The sequence below is a fragment of the Sceloporus occidentalis genome, unplaced genomic scaffold (genome assembly GCF_023333645.1).
Source record: "Sceloporus occidentalis isolate IW3139 unplaced genomic scaffold, rSceOcc1.0.p SCAF_193, whole genome shotgun sequence".
Taxonomy (NCBI): domain Eukaryota; kingdom Metazoa; phylum Chordata; class Lepidosauria; order Squamata; family Phrynosomatidae; genus Sceloporus; species Sceloporus occidentalis.
This window is the reverse complement of record NW_028317173.1, coordinates 1,431,411-1,453,571: the sequence shown is the minus strand read 5'-3', so window position 1 is coordinate 1,453,571 and position 22,161 is coordinate 1,431,411. Positions and strand designations below refer to the sequence as shown.

Sequence of the window (22,161 nt, the reverse complement as noted above, 5' to 3'; positions counted from 1 at the left end):
CTGCTCTGTATTTTACTTTCCAGTAATGGAGTTCTAGAAAGAGGACTAGTTCTCACTTGTAGAGATCCTTGTATAGAACTCTATCATGTTTCTAGATCACGTAACGCTGACGTTATTCCTTTCCATGCTCCATATTTTGAAATATTTTGAGCGATCGTTGGAAAGTAGATTCCTTTTCGTTGGCCGACGTTGGCCGACGTTGACCGACGTTTTACGTTTCCTTTAGTTGACTAGTGAAAGCCCCATTGAAGAAAGTTTCAATGGAACTATCTGGCAGAGAAGGGGACACCAAGCATTTTTTTACTCCAAGGGGCTGAGTTGTCTCTTTAGATTGTTGATACCTTAAAATTAAATTGGTTAAAGTTTGTTTTGGGGGCAATTATTAACTCCTTCACCCCACATATTTAATGGTTCTGCTTCAGCTGCCTTGAAACATAAGGATGTGTTCTGTGAAGGTAAAACATGAAATTATTTACCTCTAGCAAATGATAGTATTGTTTCATACAATCCACTTACAAGACATGTTTATTTTGCTTGTAGGCCACAGAATGGTTCCATGATCTTATATAATCGAAAGAAGGTGAAATACCGGAAGGATGGATATTGCTGGAAGAAGAGGAAAGATGGAAAAACTACAAGAGAAGATCATATGAAGCTCAAGGTCCAGGGAGTGGAGGTAGGAGTCACATGTTTACATTTAGTTTATATATATATATTTATACCAGATATATTGCTAGATATATTCTAAAATAAGAGGGTATTATCTGTTGCGTTCAGAATAATGCGTACATGGAGTACGGGCTGTATGAATTCCTACATTTTTACAAGCATTTTAGGATTTTTTTTGAAAATCTCTACTTTCTACCAAATAAAAAAAAAATTACATATTTGTTTCCTTTTAAGGACTTTGCAATTTGTAATCTACATTTACATGAGACGATGGAGCTAAAAATAGCGGTCTCTGCATAAGAGCGTCCTGAGAAAAAAGTATCATTTTGTCTAAATGGATGTTTTTGCTGTTAATAAGGAATAACAAACCTATTTTAAATAATTTGACAAGATTTAATATTAAGGATTGCGGGATTGACAATTACCAGGCAGCCCTGGCACTTTAAGTCCAATACTCAGCTATCCCAAAGTGGAGTGTTCTTATAAAACGTTTCATAAGCCGAAGTTGCGTAAAGTGAATAAGCAATAAACGCTAATTTCATTTTACAACTTTTTTTGGTAAAAGTGAAAATCCTCTTTGGATGTCTTTTGGTTACTGAAAACATTTGTTAATTTAGGTCTTTTGCAAAAGTGAAGTGGCATCATATGAAATTTCAACCAGAAACAGCAGGGGTGAAAACATAGAATTTTGCATTAAAGCTTTAAAGGGGTTAAATTTAACAGAGTAGGTGGAACAGCACCTTTAAATATCACGGCCGTTAAAAGAATGTGGATCATTACTGTAGATTTTGCCTGTAACAGAGTGGAGGTATACTCCAGATTTCTTTTATTAACATGCATTTGGATACTAAGCAAAGATATTAAAATATCTTTTATGAAAAAAATTATGGAAAAAATTCATAATGAGCATCATTTCCCCGAGTCCTCACATTTTAAAAGGCTTAATAATTTCCTGATTCAGAAACAGCATTTTGCCTTTCTTTATATATCGTTCTCTTGGGGAATTCATGATACAGATACATAATTTGAAGATAAAAGCATGTTTTATAAAATATTTTACACACTTTATTACAGGATTAATAGTCGGAGTACAAACAAGACACTTGAGTTTGTTGGATTGTTCTTTTTCACTAAATGTTTAAGTTATGTTATAATTATATAATGGACAGTAATTCTGTACTCTAAATGAACATCAAATGGATTTTATTATGAAGTGTAACAGAAAATAAGACAAAAAAAATGTGTCCTTAAACCTATTAATGACAACGCATCGTGAGTCCGTACATGTATGGGCTTTGTCGTGAACGGGTTAAAATAAAAAAAATACTTTACTTTCTTAAAGGGTAGGTTCTTTAAGTTATAGAACAATGGCGAGCCACATCACAGATCAAATCCATTTTTATACTTGTCATGTTGCGTATTAAAACAAATAGTGGCAGTTGGGAGAGCCGGGAGGGGGGGGGTGATGTATGTGATCTATAGCACTAGGAAGCCTAAGGCCCTAATCTACAAGAATCTCGATGTAAGGTTTAATTGTTAATAGACCTCCCATATTTACTGAAGGATATGTCCCATGCTTGCTGACCAGAGCCGGGGTCTACGCGTCAATGTGGACGAGATTTCTACCCTGTCGAAGGTGTTATGGACCATACATTGGGATAGTAGAGCAGTTCTTACTATTATTCTGAGATAAATACATGAACGTGTACAAATTATAAGAACGTTTGCCTTGCTGTATGTTTAACCCAACAATGGTTGTCCCTAAACCCATTGAAAACAATGCATTTTGAGCCTGTACATGTACGGGCTTTGTCATTAAGGGGTTAAAGCCAACCATGTGTAAAAATTGTTACTTGAAATACGTGGACCTATTTCAACGGCCATTCCATCTGGAATAAAAAATGTCTTACTCATCATCAACTGTAAGTGAAACTCTATTTATACCCCACTGCGCTCTTAAAGAGCGGTTTAGTTACTGCTGTTCGGCCACCAACCATGCTAGGATATATATTTAATCGGAGTTTATGGTAAATTCACAAGAAGGACCGGGCATGAGAAGTCTGGGCAGTAGAGTAGGACGGTCAAGAACAGTTTTAGCTGTGATGATCAGTAGGACGATGATTGCTACAGGGTAAACATTTCCACTTCAAAGCATTTATCTCTCTCTAAGTCTACTGTTGCTGGCTTGGGAAATATTTAGAAACCACATACTTATGGTGGATAAAATAGCGGAGAATTCATGGTTATTTCTTTTTTTTTTTAACGTGTAATAAAAGTAACTGAAATTCAAGAACTGAAACAGTAATAAATGGTCGCAAATGTGACTATTATCATTTAAATGGCATCATTTCCTGATGTAATGTTGATTTTTTTTTAAGAAAGCCCCATAAACTTTCATCTCGTTACCATAACAAACATGCAAAGGTTCAAATGGTTTCAAACGGGGTTTACAAATTTTATAAAGCTTTATTAATGACACAAATAAGCAATGTCTGCCAAAAAAGATCTAAACTTCTGTTAAATACTGATTAATTTCTAAATAATTTCTATTATAATAAACATGGTTAACAATAGAATAGCTAAGTCTGACACTCTGACTAAAACAGTCTATACTATAGGACTCCATTAGCATTGCCATAAAGCATCAGCTCAGTGTGGTATTTCAACAGTAAAGCTCATCCAAAATATCACATGACTGACAACAATGGCCGCCTCCAGGTCTGCCGATAAATGGAGTTTATTGGAAGAAAACGAGATAAGACCAGGTTTTTGTCAATGATGACCTACGCCCAAGGAGAAAAATATTCCCTTATCCTGAGAAGTGTTGCTGCGTTTAGAAACAATAGAACTGAATTTATTGATATTTGTTACTCGTGAACAATGGTCTACCATAAATTCAGAGGCAGATATTGCCCAAATTACTCTTTGCGCATTCTTCATAAAGTAAAAATGAACCTACAACAGGAATAAAATGGTGGTAGACAATGCATTGTTTACTAGGTAGAAATAAATATCAAGCAGTGGGCGCAGGGAACATTTGTTTGGTAGATTACAGCGACGTTATTCCTTAAAATCTTCATGAAAAATTCAAAGCAAGATCAGGAACGGTAATATTTCTGTGATAATTGTTAAAAAAAGACAAGTATTGTTCTGTGTGGACCTTTAAAACGAACCCATTAACATTCATCCAGGAACAGAACGGCGGTAAAAGGTCACTTAGATGATACGGATCGTGTCTCCAGCATGTGACAGCGTTGACCCAGCGTTCGAGTATTAATTATACATGTGTATGCAGAGACGCTCCTCTGGGCTTAATCCTTAATTTGTCTTTGAAAGCAAGTAATTTCTCTGAGCAGATCAGAGAGTTACTCTTATCCACCAAAGTTCCATTCCGTACATCCAGAAACCATTCCCATCGTTAAAATACATTTTCGTTGGTTAGCAGGTAATGCAGTTTCAAATGCCACTTTCAATACCAATACCATAGTTTCCGCCTGTCCTGTGTTTCTTTAGATAGTCCAGAGTTTTATTTTGCTGGCCAGGATATCTCAGACAATGCCAATTGGGAAGGGAAGATGTTGATGACTAAGGGAATTTAAAAAATTCCCAGGTATATCAATCAACATCTGAGCCAACAGAAATAAGTAAAAGAAATAATAGTGAATAAATACACATTTTCCAAAATATCTGATACCGTCTTATTAATAACTTCAAATATGGGGCGTTATCTTATTAATAACTTTTATGTTATTCATTTTTTCATTTCTCCTGTTACTCTTTTGATTTTGACTAAATATATATATAAAAAAAAGTATTGTTTTATTTAAATTCTTTACACGGCGACACAGACGTTTGATAACAATTAGTAGACTGACTGAGATTAAATGCTGTGTCCACACAGATGAACATATCTTGTTTTGCAATCAATGAAAGATCTCGGATCCATAGTCTTTATAGATCTTCCAGGCTACATGTTAAACCTTGGTCAAAAAGGCAAATCTATTTGTGAAACCACTATTGTTATTTTTTTTTTTAATATAAAGACATTCTCTAAAAAGTATTTCTGCCGAAAAGAAATTAAACTCAAAATATCACCAATAATCTTTTGCTATTGCTATACTTCTTTAAACCAGGTATAATTAGTGCCACTTCTACTACTCATGGTAGTCCACATTCACCTTTACACTTAAGGAGAACCCCAAAAATTAAGCTGACTCAGATGACAATAAACACAAGTTTGATGGTGTAAAAAGAAAAACATTCCTCATACTAATCCTACTCTTATACCAAAAGATATACCCCAGGAAGTTTACCACTTAATTCCATGAAAGGCCAAAATGGAGGTTCCCTTATGAAGAGGGAATTTACAAATATTTTCTGTTCAAGACCGCCCTTGTTGGTGAGATTAGAATTATATAAAGATGGAGATTTTTAGTGAGCTAAAATTTGAGACTCACCTAAGCAGAGATTCATCAGGTTTTTGTTCAGTGATCAAGAAGAAAAAAATAATTTTATAAAAAAAATTATATGTTTTGTTGGCTTCTTTATTTGCCTCGCATTTCTTTTCTATCCTGTCCTTCTGGGTTGGCTTCAACTCATACGTTGATGAAGACTTCTTCTGCGCTGTAATCATGCAAATAAGCTTAAATGTATGACTCTCCCCAGCGGTGATTAACCAAGCTCTGTCTCTTCTCAGGTGACACTAGTTTCTCCCTCTCATGCTTTAATATTTTCCCTTTAGAATCTCTTTGAGGTCTCCATAAGAGTTAAGGATTTGTTGATGGAACTTTCTGCGTTGATTGAAGATGGTTCTCTTGTTTAGAAGATATTTGGCTTGCGTTCTAGTTTTAGGTTGGTGTACGACCTGTGCTCAGACTGAATTACTATTTATGGTAGAACTTTCCACAGTTCAGCAAGATACAAATTTGTTGTAAATTAGTGGTGACTAAGTCCTAAAAACCCTAGATTTATGCCCAATATGCTTGAGAAATAAATATCAGTGTGCAATATCAGTATATGATTATAATAGCACCTTTAGCTTTAATATTCTTATAACCAGCCATTTAAAGGTGCTGTTCCACCTACTCTGTTGAGGCTAATCCCTCTGTAACATTATATCTGCTTCTAAAAGATGCATGAATTGTTTGCTGATTTTAGAAATAGACTTTTTTTTGGGTGGTAAAAAGAGTTTGAGCATAATGGGAAATTGGCTTGTTAAATGAATACTATTCCTATCCTAAACTTATTATTTGTCACACAGAAAATCTTTTAAATGGAATATTTCAAAAATGAAACACTTTTAAAAGAAATTTTATATACCCATAGTTATTCATTAAACAGTAGATTTTATTTCATCCAATTTTAGCACAGATCCAAAACGTCATATGCTATTTTATAATAAAAATGTAAAAATGGGAATTTAGAGGCATGCCTAAAATAAGAAATTTAAATTTTAAAGTTCTTTGGTTATGATATCTCTGACTGGTGGATCTGTTTTTAGACATTGTAGGTCTAGAGAAATGTAATTATTATTTATTTATATAGCGCCATCATATCCCACAGCACTGTAAATATGGCATCACCAGTAGTGCATCACATAACAATTAAGACTCACAAAAAAGGTGAGGAGGACCCTGTTCCAAAGAGCTTGCAATCTAGAACCATATATGTTGTTAGTCCTTCCCAGAAGGGGAAAAGGGGACCGTTGTTTTTCAATGAAGCTAATAGTAAATATAAAATTAATATAGGAAAACCAGCCTTATTAACATGCTCATGTTGTCTGATGAGGATGGATGCCGTAGGATACAGAGGAAGAACATAAGTGAAATCGAGAACATAATAGTTAGAAGAACTATGTTATGGGAGTTGATTATCATGAGTTATCCTTTATTTGCATCACTGACATTATGGGCCATAGTATGTGAAAACTTTCTCGTATGTGCAAATGAGCTGCAGCCCATGCATGAATAAATAATTCTTAGTGTCTCCATAAGTCTAAGTAATAGAGAATGTAAAAACAAACAAGAGGATGTGTGTGTCTTGTCCTAAGTGTTCTCAAAGGACACTGAATGTAAATTATGTCCGGGGTGTGTGTTTTTTTTTTTCTGTTGATGCTGCTCAGTTGATGAACGTTACAGATTATAATTTCCCTAGCAGCGACGGAAACTATAACTGGTCAAATATGAGATGTTTAGCTTCATTTTAGTAATTGTGTTGTTTAAATACCAAGGGTATAACCCATGAGTGCTGCCTTGACTGTGGCCAATGTAGTTACGCCACCAGGCCACTAGGGGGTCTGTCTCCTATAGACATCTGCGGCGGTGTAGAAATGTATATAATATAATGCGGGGGGGGGGAGACGGTGCTAGGCAATTGACAAGGCTGGGGGGCCTCAGTACCACTGCTGCTTATTGGGATTAACCCCTTGCCCTCTATACTACAACTCTCTTCAGGCAACAAGGCTGGAGTTTTACTTCCTCGGCATCTAGGCTTAAGACACAGTAGAGTAGAGCATATCATTATTTTAATATTTTTGTTTTGGAGGAGTAAATATTCATCTTTTATTGGAAGTGTTAGGAGTCTTCCACCTGCATGCTGCTCCATTAACCCTTGAGAAATGCTATATATGAGCATTACTTCATGTGAGTGAGATTCATTGAATTTTCTGAATCAATTTACATACATAGTTTGCGCTGTCTTATGATATATGTTTTCTTTTTTATGTTCTGTTGGAACATCATGGAAGTATTTAGAAACTTCCCCTGTTTTGGGACAAGGTATTTTTATTTACATTATCACAAGTATCTAAAATTATTTGGTGTTGATGTCACTTTCATTTGGTTCAGCTCACCCTATATTGGTTATTTATTTTTAAGATTTATTTTCAACAGGGACAAGGGTGAGCTCTGTTTTAGGGTTATTTAGAGCATGTTTACTAAACATATTTCTTTTTGGTTAAGACACAATGCCCATAGCTGGAACCAACGAACCAAAGAAATAGAAAATTCTATTTTAGTGTTATTTTCTTCATTCGTACACTTCCATAAAACGAATTTGTTCTAAGAACCCCTCTTGATTCCAAACCTATAAAAATGTCCAATAATCCACATGAACCAAAAGAAATCTAGAACCCAGATTGAGAGATGCTGTGTTCTAGAATATTTCAAAACTTTTAGACTTCGTTTATCCAAATCAGCTAAAGTACAGAGTGAATCAACCAATAAAATGTATCTACATTTATTACTTTTTTTTTCCTAAGCTTCTTGAAATCCCCAAGTACAGGTAGGGAAGTGAAATATCAATTCTGTATGCAGACCCGGTATTTAATTATCAGCACAAGAGTCCCTTAACATTATTACAGATTAGCCCTCAAGGATGTATATGGAAATGTAAGAGTATTCAGTTACAACATAAATCGTGCTACGCTGCTTTATAAATTCCGAGCGGGGGGGATCTTTGAATTTCTGATTGCGGGTTTGAGTTGGCTTGTTGTGCCTTCAAATTGTGCACAAAGAACTTCAGCCCTGATATGTTACAAAATCAAACACTCCAATTGCTTCGTACAGAACTCACCGCACGTTTCAATATTGATTTTAGTTCTAATTTATATGGTTTCTATTTAACCTATAAATAAAAGGAAAAAATAGAACCGAAAGGGCTAAAGAAGAAAGGATTGCCATTTATCACAATGAAAGATTTTCTTGACGGGCATTCTCCTTCACAGAAAGTGACCTAGTGTGCTGATTTTATTCTTTTTGAGTTTTAAATTATTATTATTATTGGCTGAGACAAAAGGTTTCCCTTCTATAACACACTTAAGAAATGGATAGTAATTGTGTATACTTAAGTTTGTATACTTTATTCTTCACGCGTTGGGAAATGAAATCAATAAATAAATGGACATAGTAAAGATTGGATATTTATGGAATTTTCAGGGTTTCATAAAATAAACCTTTTTAAAATTGTCTTGCAACATAACACACATAACAAAGCAGGTAAAGATGTTAAAATTAATCATTTTTATTCTAATTTTAGTATGTGGGATATAACAACCTAGCACAGTAGACTTGTGTATCTGGACCAAAAATTATTCTTACATATTTTTAATTTCCTTTTTGGTCAATTAGACAATTCATTTCTTTCCTGTCCTTTCGTTCGGGTGAAATTTAAAGGGCTTTTTCCATTCTGAAACAAAATTTGTTGTCATTAACCTTCATTCACTCTCGCTAACTCTTTATCACACACTTTCACAATCTCTCACTCTCTCTCTCAATCTCTCTCTCAATGTCTCCCTACCTTCTCTACGAAACGCTTCCCTGACCCCATCACCTTTTTTCCCACAGCTCCACTTCTTGTCTTGTCTCTTCTGGTTCTTCTGCTTTCTTTCTTCTGTCTTCTTTCTTGGTCCACTTCTCCCCAGGCCTCCCAGAAGCGTTCCAGGAGGCTTGGTAACCAAGAAAGAAGTTGGTGAAAAAGCAGTTGGTGAAAAAGGTAGGGAGACATTGGGAGCGCACGTGAGAGAGAGTAGAGAGTGTAACATAAAAATGTGTACAAACCAGATTGCACAAGGCTAGTGCACAGTATGATAATTAAGATGTACTTATTGATGATATGATAATGACATCATGATCAACAATACTTAACTATTTAAATACTACAGGATAAAAGAAACCTCTTAAGGAGGAACAAGACTGTCCTCTCTGCTACTTAACAAGTCGCACTCAACTATACAGCATCGTATATAAAGATATTGATAAAGGGTCCCGCTATCATATTGGTGTGCAGACAGTACGTGACATCACTCTCTTCCATCAACCCATGCACTATAGACACTGTTCCCCTTGAGGGACCAGCCCCAGCTTATTTTTAAGATAAAATCATTATCTATATAACTGAATTACTTGCCTGTGATTTATAACAACCTCTGAAGAGGCCATTGGGAGAAACGCGTCAGGTTATATGGTCCCAATAGTGAATTTTGGGACCGTATTTGAAATGTTTTTAAAGCATTTGTCTATATTTTGATATTTATGTATTTTATTACATTTATTAAAGTGTTTTTTTATGTCATAACATTCTTATAACCCTGTCTTCCCTATATCTATAACCAGCACCCAGACTAGATATATATTTTTTACTGATGTATTTGTAGAGGCTTGATTGTCAGAATTTAATAGTTGAGACGTCAGCTGTTGAAATGTCAGAGGTTTACAATGCCACCTACCGCAGTCTGTTTGAAGAGACCCCAGGGACTTGAGAATTAGGAAAAAATGGATCAATAGCTAAACTTCAGCTACATCTAAAGCCGCACTGAAGTTGAAAAACACATTGCGAGCCCTTTGCCGATATAACATTTTTATTATCAGTGTTAGACAGCTTAAATCCTAATTGACCCAGGGCATTGTAAAATCAAACAGTACAAGTTACCTGTCAGTATTCAAACGCTTTTTGGGGAAATAAAACGCATCTTGCATTTTTTTGACAGGTTTAAGCACTTTATAACTCTTAGAGAGCCTTCGTTTTCTGGCTAACATAATTAATAACATTTATGTGGGCTTTCCGTGAATATTTCTAAATAATGTTAAATAACTATTAACACCAAAGATACACCTGTGAATTCTGTGTTAATAAATTTCTAGGAAAATAGAAATAAAGCAAACATATAAACTAAGAAGAAGATTTTTTTTTCTATTTTACTTTGTGACATCACAAGACTAACAATGATGTATTTATATTAACATGCTAAGTAAGTACTTAACTATTCAATGACATCCCTTTAACCCCTTAAGGACAATGGGTGGTCCCTAAACGCATTGAAAACAATGCATGTACGGGCTTTGTCGTTAAGGGGTTAAAATTGTAAACTCCAGACCTTACCCCTTTAGTGAAACAGATCGCTCTACATGTTAAATCGTGTTTCTAATTTATTTCACGACTATAGTTTTGCATCTCTTTCTAAAGACGAGTTCTCATTCTCCAGGTTCTGTTTAAGTAGACGTACTTGGATACAAATAGTTAATACCAAAAGCTTGTTTAAAGTTCGATGTGTTCACTACAAAGCTGGAACATTTAATTTAATATAATCCCTCTGGTACGGCGATAGTGGAGATTGGAAAGGATGCATATATTACATCTCAGTGCTTAAGTATTTACACGACAGTAGAGAAACTAGCAACTTGTAGTTTAATCTGCATTGCTATAACTTATGTAGTATTTAATGACCGTCGCAACAGACACACATTTATTATTAACATAAAACATTGCATGAAGGTTGATTACATGTTTTTTTTTTAAGTAGTTTGACTTGTAAACTGCAGAACTTGTGTTCTTTAAATATTAATGAATTATGATTTTTTGGTACTGCTGGTGTAAGTGGAGTCGTTTGCCTTTTTTGTATTTTTTTGTATAATTGTGGAAGCTGGAACTACTGTATATCCCTGGACACCGGATCTATGTTTATTATCCGTGTTGAAAAGGCATAATCATGATAGAAATCACTGTATAAGACCCTGTTCCCATCACAATAATGTACTTGGTAGGTTTTTGATGCCAGTACACCCAAGAGCACCTAATGTAATTGGGGGTGCATGGCTTTCACATTGGTCTTTGGTCTGTGGTGTTTTTGGTCTTTTGATTTTTTTGGTCTTTTGGTCTTTGGTTTTTGTGGCCTTTGTTTTTTGTGGTCTTTTTGTCTTTGTTTTTTGCGGTCTTTGGTTTTTGTGGTCTTTGGTTTTTGTGGTCTTTGGTTTTTTGGTCTTTGGTCTTTTTGTCTTTGGTTTTTGTGGTCTTTGGTCTTTTTGTCTTTGGGTTTTGTGGTCTTTGGTTTTTGTGGTCTTTGGTCTTTTGGTCTTTGGTTTTTGTGGTCTTTGGTCTTTTTGTCTTTGGTTTTTGTGGTCTTTGGTCTTTTTGGTCTTTGGTTTTTTGGTCTTTGGTCTTTTTGGTCTTATGATGTCCAGTTCACCCTCACCTCTATCTCCTTTACACATGTATAGTGCTTTCTTCAGGCACTATACAGCATTCCTTTGGTATGGGTTCCTAGAAAAAAGTATGCTTCTATCTTCTTCAAAGTTAACAGTTTTATTGTTTTTCCATGTCAATATACAAAAGCAAAAAATTAGATAAAAAAAATAATGCAATCATAAAGAAGGTTCCATATTTTGTTGAACCTTCAAGATCTATCACATACTGAAGATGAAAATAATAACGTATACAGTAAGGAATTAGGCAACATTGTCATAGTTGTATTTGCTGAAACCATATGTATTTAGCTGTAAGAGGCTTGCCTGCTCCTTATCCTTCACCACTCATCCGCTATCAGCCGTCAGAATCAAAGCTCCTCAAAGTCACAAAGAAATTGAGTCTGGGCTTGGTAGCCTCTCTGACTTCTCTTTAATGAGTTCTCTTTAATGAGGAGACAGGTGGTCGGTTCATGTGTGTTGGTTAAGATAATGGCTTCTTGTTCAGATAATAATATTTCCCCGAGAATCTCACCAGGAAGACCAACTAACTTTTTAACCATTGCCTCACATTAGACCTTTTCACTTCCAAATGACATGTTAGCATATGATAAAGTAATAATAATATTTCTCCAAGAATCCCAGACAGATAAGAAGAAAATTATTCTATAAGTGACTCCAACCTGACCAGGAAGACCTACTATTTTTTTAAACACATTAGAACTTTTTTACTTCCAATGACTCGTTATTATATGGTAAAGTTTAGCTCTTTGAAAGCTCAGTGAACGGCTCTTTCCACTTTTTTTTTTTTAGATAAAAAGTCCTTTCTACGAATGACACAAACTCATAACTAAAATTGACACAATGAAATACTTTCTTCTTTTATAAACTTTATTTTGCATGGTTAAAGTTCAAGATTAGGAATTCCTTTATTTTATTTTAAGCAGAACCGTGAGTCAAAAATTAGAAACAGACAAAAACTATGTTGTGCTTTAATTAATTTGTTTTGATGATGTCATGCTTGAATGAAAACAAGGGCCGGATTCACTATCACAACAGTAATTGATTTATAGCACGTGCCTGTGAATGTTGTGGGTCATTTAAATATATGAAACAAACATTTAAGTCCGCATCAAATTAAGAGTAAAATAATTTAAATTTGAATGCTGCTTGTAGTTTTTGGACAATAAACACTTTTTGCCCAAAAAGTGTTTATTTTGCAGCAAATATGCATGATCTCAACAGGTAAAAATAGAAGACCAGAAACATAGAATCTGGCAGATCATGCTCCTTTGGCCCATCTATTCTGCTTAATCAGTCCTTGATCTTGTCTTAGATTCAGGAGTCATATGTTTACCCCATGAATGTTTAAATCCCTCACTGTATTAGCCTCTACCACCTCTGCCGGTGGTCCGTTCAACTCTTCCACCAACCTCAATCTTTCCTACATTACATTTAAGCCTCTCACCCACTATTCAAATTTTTAAATTATCTGCGTTCTCCTAGCATTTTTTTACTCTTCACGTGAGCACCCGTGTGCTTCACCACCAAAATATATATATATAGTAATAATTTTAACCCCTTAATGACAAAGCCCTTACATGTACGGGCTCAAAATGCATTGTTTTCAATGGGTTTTTTGGACCGCCCATTGTCCTTAAGGGGTTAAAAAATAAATGTTATTTTTTACATGCATAATATTTTTTAGAACTTGTCTACCATCCGTACTGAAACAGATTACGTAACATACTTTTTTCTGTTGCTTTGAAAGGCGTACAGCTAAATAACGTTTACATTTTTATTTAACGAGATATTATGGTACAGTTCAGCAGGTGCTTTAAACGTTCAGCTGAGTTTTAACTACTTTGAAAAGCTTATAGCCCTTTTTCTATAAAAACAACCAATAAAGCACCTATTAAAATACCCGGCAAACCCGCATTAATGAAAACATAAACATTCATTAAGCAATAATAATTAAATAAAGTAGCTGCTAGATAAAAGGAAACATTACCTATATAAAAGCATGCGATCCAGGAAGAATTAACCGTTAACGTAACAATTAACTTTTAACCCTTTTTCACCAATCTCCAGTTTTAAGTAGAAAAAAAAAGTTTTTTTTTTTTTAAATGTTTTAGATACATTGTATACTAGAGATGTTTACCCTTATAAAAAGGGAGGGATTAGTAATTTCCTTTGGAAAACTACTTTGATTATCTCCAAAGCAAAGTGAGTTTCATTTTATGGATGATAACTTGTAGCCTATAAAATTCTGTTTCTTGGAGGCTTCCAGATGGAATCTCTTTGTGAATGTTAGCAGTCTTAGAGGGGAAAGACTAAAAAAAATCATTCTGCGAGAAATAAAGAATCTGTTTCCTCTGCTTTCTCTTGTAAATGGTGCTCCTATTGACATATTGTGGACTGAATCATAACAAATAGAATTGAACGGAACCCCTAGAGGGAGAAAGAACAATCGTAACACATATTTGAACTGATATAATGCAACCCAATGCTTTTTTACACTCAATTAATTCAACCGTTTTGTTGGACATGAACCAGAATGTAGAACTCTTTTTAGACTTTTCTTTTTTAAATTTCTCCTTCAAATGATTAAAGAAAAAGTGGATTTTTTTTGTGTTGTTTTTGACACTGTGGTTGACTCTGCATTTTGTGTGTTTTGCAAACCTATTAACACATTCATTTCCAGCGTACAGCAACTTATTTACAGTTGGTGCTGTCCCGAGCCACCTTCGTCCGTGATGGCCATCCGCACGGCAGAGCGTTGAGATATGATGTCATATCTTGGTTCCCTGTGTCTTAAAGGTGCACAGCGTTTTGTGATGCATCCTATGGAGTCTGTGCCGGTGTTAATAGCCTAGCTGAAGGTAACTGGCCCATTGAGCAGCAGCACAGTGGAAGGTCAGAAGTCCTCTGTTTGGTTAAATTTAAAAGCAGCCACATGATAAGGTGATTATAATGCTTCCATATATGCTTGTAAGCATATATCCCCATTTAATGGTAGTCCAGCAAGGGTTAATTTTTTAACAACTATACAGAAATGTTACATAATTAAGCAAGGTGGGTCACTCGGTACTACAGTAAGGTATTAGTTCCAACCAATGACTGGTTAATGAGCAATAGTTACATACATTTTAGTCTAGATGATCTGCAATTGATGATCTGCAAGAATACAGTTATAATCAGTCTTTGCAAATTATTTAATAACTAATTAATTGTGAGTGATGATCACCTACATTTACACTAAGAATTGCTTGAGACTCCCTTTATTTTCCCTTTATTTTCTAAAAAGTACAGTTTTGTATATATATATGGCTCATCTAATCTGAATAAAAGGCTCCTGTTATCTGCCCCGTCTATGCCCCATGTGCGGAATTGACTCCAACGCACGTCTTCCCTTTAAAAAAAGTCACAAACGTGTTTTGCATCTTCGTCTTAGGGATATAATCGCGCACAAGTCATAAAGACGGTTATCTTTATTTAATGCATATTAATAAAACAAGAGAAGGTATGATACCCAATTAATTTTTTATTGTAAAATATACAAAAATGCCAAAAAATTTAATAATACATGCTAAAAAAAAAATGCTGCAGCATCAAGTAATTTACATAAATTATACAACTCATTATCTTTGTTTATAAAGCTTTCGTTAGTTCCTTAGCTAATGGGTGTTCTTGCACAGTTTTTATAGCTTTTCATATACATTTACATGACTATAAAGTACAGAATGTATGGAATGGCTTGCAGATGAAATATAATTACTTTCAAAACAATATCAAAAGTTTGATAAATCCTGTTGTTCAAATATATACTTAAATGCAAGGGTTCATCAAAAATTAATCTTGATTTATTTATTTTTAAGTAGGATTTCCAGAAGAATGCAAAAGCATGTATTGTACCGGCTTTAGTAAGCTTTAAACGCTTCTTTCCATGGGTAAGGAGGCGCTCGTGTTTTCTTATCATGAGAGTCTTTATAGAAATATAAATATTTTATTAAATGGTAGTTTAGTTTCCAAGTTTTTTTTAGAAAAAACGCCAATATAGTCAAACACTTATTTCCTACTGAAGTCACGTGATTGGATGATTTCGCAATCATATAGCCTCGAGCATGTATTTTACTTCTTAGAAGTATATACTTAGAAATGTAGAATCTGATGGGAGATCGGCCCCATTCGGCCCCCGTCTAGTCTTCTAATTTCTCCTGCTGTAAAGACTCAAACCTTAATCAGTCGTTGGTCTCGTCTTAGATTCAGGAGCCAAATGCCGATCCCATGCATGTTTAAATTCCCTCGCTGTATTAGCCTCTACTATGCTGGGAGGCTGTTCCACTTATCTACCACTCTCTTACTAAAGTAAGTGTTCCTTACATTACATCAAAAATCCATCTACGAATAATGGTGGCACCCCCCCCCCCAATTAATTATGGAATAAGAAGGGTCAACTTGAACCTTCTTGGAGAAGATAATCCCCTGGTCCTCCAGAAACATGTCTTTTAATTTCACCACCCCTTTCCACAAAACTCACTATGTATAATGAATAAACCTCTTTATTACGGTTATTTTCTTAAGCTGAGATTTCTAAAATACTCGATGAGGATGTTAAAAAAAACCCGACACGTTTAATAAAAAAAAAACAAAGGAAGTGGAATCTGTTTATTTTTGAGGCCCGAAGATACATTGCTGGTTAAAAAAAAAATAAAAAAAATGAAGCTTCTATCAGGAATGGTGTTTTTAAAGCAATCTGACTGCTGGGAAATTTGAAACTTCATCTACAAAGAAGATTGAAAAAGCAGAACTTGTATTTGATTCCACTGACTTGGAGGATGACATTTGGGATGGCCTGATGGATTTGGTGGGGTTTGTAGATGAAGGCTTGCTTATCAACTTGGCAGATACAATCGGTGCAATCGCACAGTAACTTTGTATCACGCGCCTTGCTTTTAGAGCCACTTTTGACTAATAGTCCCTCGAAGCACGTTTTCAACGAAATCAAGGCAAATGATTGTGCAGATTACCAAAATATATCATCGCACAACTTCTTGGCTGTTGTCTTTAGAAGAAGCATTTTCTCACGGTCTTTATCTATTTACTGGCGCTAATATGAAATTAAATCTTATAGGATGTGTATATATATATATATATAAACAATGAGATAAAGAACATTGATTATTAAATAATTATTCAATATACATGTCAAAGTGACCCTTTAAATCCTGACTGTATTGTGATACTGCTGATCCGATGATGATCTACATGGATGGATAGAAGAAAATAATTTATAGGCTAAACTTTGATCTTCTTGATTTTCTAGTTAATTAGATCGGTATACTGCACCTTCTACCTATGGATCAAATGTGCCTCCTATATTAAACTAAATGATTTTGATATCATGCTCATGGACTGGTAGAATACGGTGTATTGATATTAATTTATCTTTAATCTGGGTTCTAAAGCTGTATTTTCGCACGGTTACCCTTAAAATCCATGTTCTACGCATCTAATCTGTCCAATGTGGCTTAGTGAACCCCTCCGAGCCTCAACATTTATAACATAATATCTTTTGACCTACAAGACCAAAGATCCATGACCTGCGATAGCACAAAAAGGTGTCGCTGTACCACCAGTCTATGCGCGGTGTAAGGTCCAAGGCGAACCACTGGTTTTTCGATTCATGATCAGGCTTCCACTTACTCTGCTGCACAATGCATGTTCTCCGCCAAACTTTTGCTTTCTTGTTAAACCAAATAAAAGCGGAAAAGACATAAAACAATCAGGCGGCTTCTTAGACTTCATTACGTCTCGCGGTTCTGTTGATAATAAAGTTTTTTTTGTCTGATTTAGGTTATTTCTGAACATGCCCTCTGATAATTTTAGCTACATAAGGCTACACCATATTACCATTTGCTAAACCTATTTTCATTGGAATTGGAAATCGCTATTTTTCACCTTAATTATTCCACTGTAAATGCCTTTGCTTTGTAAGGAAAGTTAGAGCCAGCGCCTTGTATAGCTTTGTTTTTGCAAATTACTATTATGTGCTCGGAATAAAACAGCGGTTCTCAGTCTGCACACCATGCAAAGCCTTATTAAAAACAAATACAAGCTGAAACTGCAATAACAATTATTATGGTCAATAATTTTTCGTGCATTCATTCCAGAAATAAATAATAGCTTATCTGCTTCGCATAAGGGACAGGTTGGGGCCAAATATATAATAAATTTGTAATACGCAGCACGATGCAAAATCAGGAGCGAAGACGAGGAACGGAATGTCCCTGGACTGTTAAATCATTCTTTCTAATAAATACGAGATTTTAAGTGATGGCTACTTTGTCTCTTAGTCCTTCTGGCATCTCAAACAGTAACTCGATGCATAAACTAGTGTTTTTTTATACCGCATAAAAGAGCAGAATCACAAATATTAATTTTATGCAATTATAGCCAGCGGTAAAAGGAGTAAGACATCTTCCGATATTTCAAATGGCCTAAAATTAGATTGCGTTGTGCCTGGTTGTCTTTCTTAGGTTATTCTTACCATAGCGGTTTTATTTTGGGTTTTTTTGTGTGTTTTTTTTAAACGTCGGCTAACAAATGCAGTTTGTTTTAGCAGTGAAAACTAAATTCCCCCGAGAATTGCTTTTTTGTTATTTGAGTATGTAAATTCGTCTTTACATATTGTTTCATAAACTGGGCAGTTTTGTTAGACCGGCGAACACTTTGCTTATTTCTAACCTAATAAGACAAGCCTCGAGGCTTAAAAAAGTGATTGTTCCTCGTATTTTAGTTCTCTTCCTGAATACTGAAACTCTTGATGCTAGAGGGCTCGCCGCCGTTTGTGTCTTTAGAGGCATTGCTAAAACATTATGTGCAACATATTAAAGAATGTAATATATTAATCCTACCAGCGGAGAACACCCACGCACAAAGGCTGCATTCTGTTTGTCTTTCGTTGCGTTGTTCTCGGAATTTGCTAAGGACGGTACTTTTTTTGAATTATTTGACACTTGGAAATATCATTCTGTCTTTGTTTTCTGATTGTAAAAAAAAAAAGTTAAAGTAGCAAAACAAAATCATCTTAGACAGTCGGGTTTTGGCTGGGGATGTGGTTGGTTTGAACACATTTTTTATAGCAATCTCTAAAATATATATTTTTTAGAAGCATTATCATTGATTCATAGATTATCCATTTTTATTAAGAATAAACAGATTTTTTTTTATATTCATTATGTTTGTTCCACACTTTTTCATTTGACTCTTTTTAGGAAACCTATTGTAATCTAATCCTACTACTACAGAAGCTGTTAAATCTGGATCGGAATGTTAGAATTTCTCAAAAAATGTGTATAATGAAACTATCTATATGTAATACGTTGAAAAACTGTGGCATTTACGACCATTGGAATCGGAGTCTCCTCTGCCTTTAAGCATAAAAAAGCACTGATTTGTGTTGGGTGCGATAACTGTGACTCCTAACCTTGTTTTTGTTAAAAAATCAATATTTGGTTAATGCTTTTGGTTCTTCTGTTGAACTTGAAAATAAATAATTATAATTCAAAATATTTCACAGATGCACAATATCAAAACTGCGAAAAGTGAAAGTTGAAATATTTATTCCATTCTGTAAAATGTATGTGAATGTCTCCTAACTCCGAAAAGCCCATTTTTTTTTTTTTACGTTTTATTTTTTAAAACTCCACTGTACAATGTTTCTTTTCATTAGGTTGTAGGATTCTAGTTGGAACTCGTTTACTGCCTTTGCAGGATAGAAAATATTGATCATACGCCGAGGTTTATTCATCAAGCTCAGGAAAGACGAGCAAAGTTCAAATGGTCTCACTGTTTTGCAGACTTTTCTAATAAAATATGGGGATTTTCCTCCGTGACCTCGTTCAAGAAAGATATGTTTACGTATTAGTCCCTCCTGAAACGGTACCCTTGGAAAGGGCTTTGGTAATGTAACAAATTAGACAGTGTCACATCTAAGGAGACTTAATGGGTTTGCTACCAAGATTAATATACTGCTAGAAAAGAGTTATTTGCAACAGCAGGTTGTTAATTGTTACTGGATTTGAGTTTGTTTCTGGAAACTGATGTACACAAGTTTTTTTTTTTCTTTTCCCAGCGGATTTCATTAGCATTTTTTGCTGTTATACATTTGCGGCAGTCTCTTAACCTTTTCCGTTCTAAAATAAAGCAAAACAAAGGAAGTGTATTTTTCGAGTATTTTTTGTTAAATCTAAAATTGTTTTGTGCATTTTGCTTGCAGCTTCTTGGGTTATGAACTTTGCCTTCTTGGCAAGGGGTGGAGAACATTCTTTTTCTCTTGCCTGCTGCTTCCGGAACGTAACCTTTATTGGCAACATGACGTGTGTGACTAATGTCCATAATGTAGGATCCTATGTTCTGAGCAGGCCCGGACTGGCCCTCTGGCACATGGGGCAAATGCTTGGTGGGCCGCTGGCCATCGGCTACCTGGCTGGTACATTTGGTCTAATAACCTTAATTCCCATGTTTCATGCCGTTTCTAAATCATAATTATGTAATTTAAGCTCCTGCTTTATCATATATTATGTGATAGTTATATACAACTACATGTATAGGATACGTCTATTAAGGGGATTTGTGGCATTTATTACAATTATTTATTTTTAGTTACTTTAACTATTTGGTTCGGCCTATATGGGGAGAGACATTGCCGTGGGTAATGTGTAAATACTTGTAAACCAGCCTCCCTCAAGGAAAACTGTGTTCAAGCAGGGATTCTTACAGTGGCATTGCAATAAGAAAAGCACCAGCTGGGATGTTTGAATACTAGTAAATCGGAGTCAGATATGAAGCTCCAGTCACCCTGGGGTTGGTATAAGACCCCGGAGACGAAGGGTTAAACCCTGAGGGTTTCTGGGTATGTTGATAGAGACAGTACCTGCATGCGTATAGCAGAGTTCTAAATTAGACCATTGTGTAGCTGACAGAAGACATTACATAAAATATTTATACTTACATCTCCATTCAACCATTCAAGCGTGTTTTCAAATGAAATGGAACATCTCCTGGGCTGAATATTTTCAATTCCTGAATAAAGACAAAAAAAATTCTACATATTACACATATATAGTTCTGCTTCGATTCTTCATAGTCAATTCCGAATCATAAATTATTATAAACGTGCAGAAAATCCTTCTTTTCAAAACCAAATTCTATATTATGTTCTCAGCATCAGGTAATGTAAAATGCGTTTGGGTAATTGCTTAACACAAAACCGAATCACAAAGTGCCAGGAATTTAATAAAAAAAACAACAAATATCTGCAGAGCGTTAGGTTTTTATTATTATTATTTTTTTAGTATATGAAACCTATAAATAGTATTCACAGCTGATTTCTATTTGTAAGGTTCCTGTGATTATTTATGATATATCTGTATTGCCCTTTATTTTTTGAATTATGTAAATATCAACATTATTTCAATTTTGTGAACATAAAGTAAATAATTATAGTGATTTGTGACACACACGCCTACGTACGTCTTTACAAGTTTGTGATTAGTTTAAACAGACTTAATTCTTTAAATTTTAAGCATTTCTACAAAATAAAATTAGGATTTTTAATTAAATTATTACAAATATTTTTTTAATGATGACTGAAAGTATAGCTTATAGCGAAGACTTTTGGCCAAACTCAAGAATTCATGGCATGTCAATACCTTTGGTCCCCATGCCATCTTGTTCATTATAGTCTATCACGATGATGCAAAGGAATAAATCATATTAATTCCATGTCAAGCTCCCATGCTACCCTCAGAACCATCTAGTTTGAGTTTGTTATCATGGAAAAGGGAGATCCATGTTGCCACCAGTACAATTTTCTCTTTTTGGCCCATCCTTTGCTTAGGACTTAAGGACCTCCATGCCATAACATGAAGGGTGATGACAAAGATCTCCGTCATGCCGCAGTAGACTCGATTTCCATGTTCTGCATGTGCTTTCTTTGAGGATAAAGGGCTACTTTGTACTTAAGTATGCTCCTTAGCAGAGTGGGGAATAACATTTTCTTTCCACAGGAGTCTATACAAATAATCTGTGACCTTTTTCTGGTCATGGGACCACAGATACATGATGAAATACTACAGAAACGTAAAGTATCTTCTAACGTATGCAACGACTCTCAAATGGAACTCTCCTGGAAAGCTGCAGACATCGCAATGTTAAATTCATGACACATGCAACCTCATTGACCAAAGAAACTCAGAATTATATTATATTTTTAGAATATATGATTTTTCTTTCTTCTACTTCTGTTTCTCTAAGGGCCGATGGCGCAGTTCTACCAATTTCAATGCCCGATGACAAATTTTAAGACTACTTAACAGTGTTCATCGACTAAAAAAATAAATTCTAGAAGGTTGTGTAATAAAGTTACTTTGGGAAAATCGTGTCTTCCCAGCTCTGAGCAAGCAGAAGGAATATATAGATTTTCTATCATCTATTTTTTCTTCTGTAAAGCCAGATATTAAATGAATTCCAA

At 35.0% G+C, this 22,161-nt stretch overlaps 1 protein-coding gene across 1 annotated transcript in view; it reads left to right on the top strand.

The window, feature by feature from the left end:
* The window catches only part of CAMTA1 (calmodulin binding transcription activator 1), a 527,355-nt gene that overhangs the window by 103,434 nt on the left and 401,760 nt on the right, over positions 1-22,161 (top strand). The window contains exon 3 of the mRNA XM_089502107.1: positions 541-676. Within this exon, the coding sequence (XP_089358233.1) occupies positions 541-676 (136 nt within the window). The remainder of the gene's footprint in view (positions 1-540; positions 677-22,161) is intronic.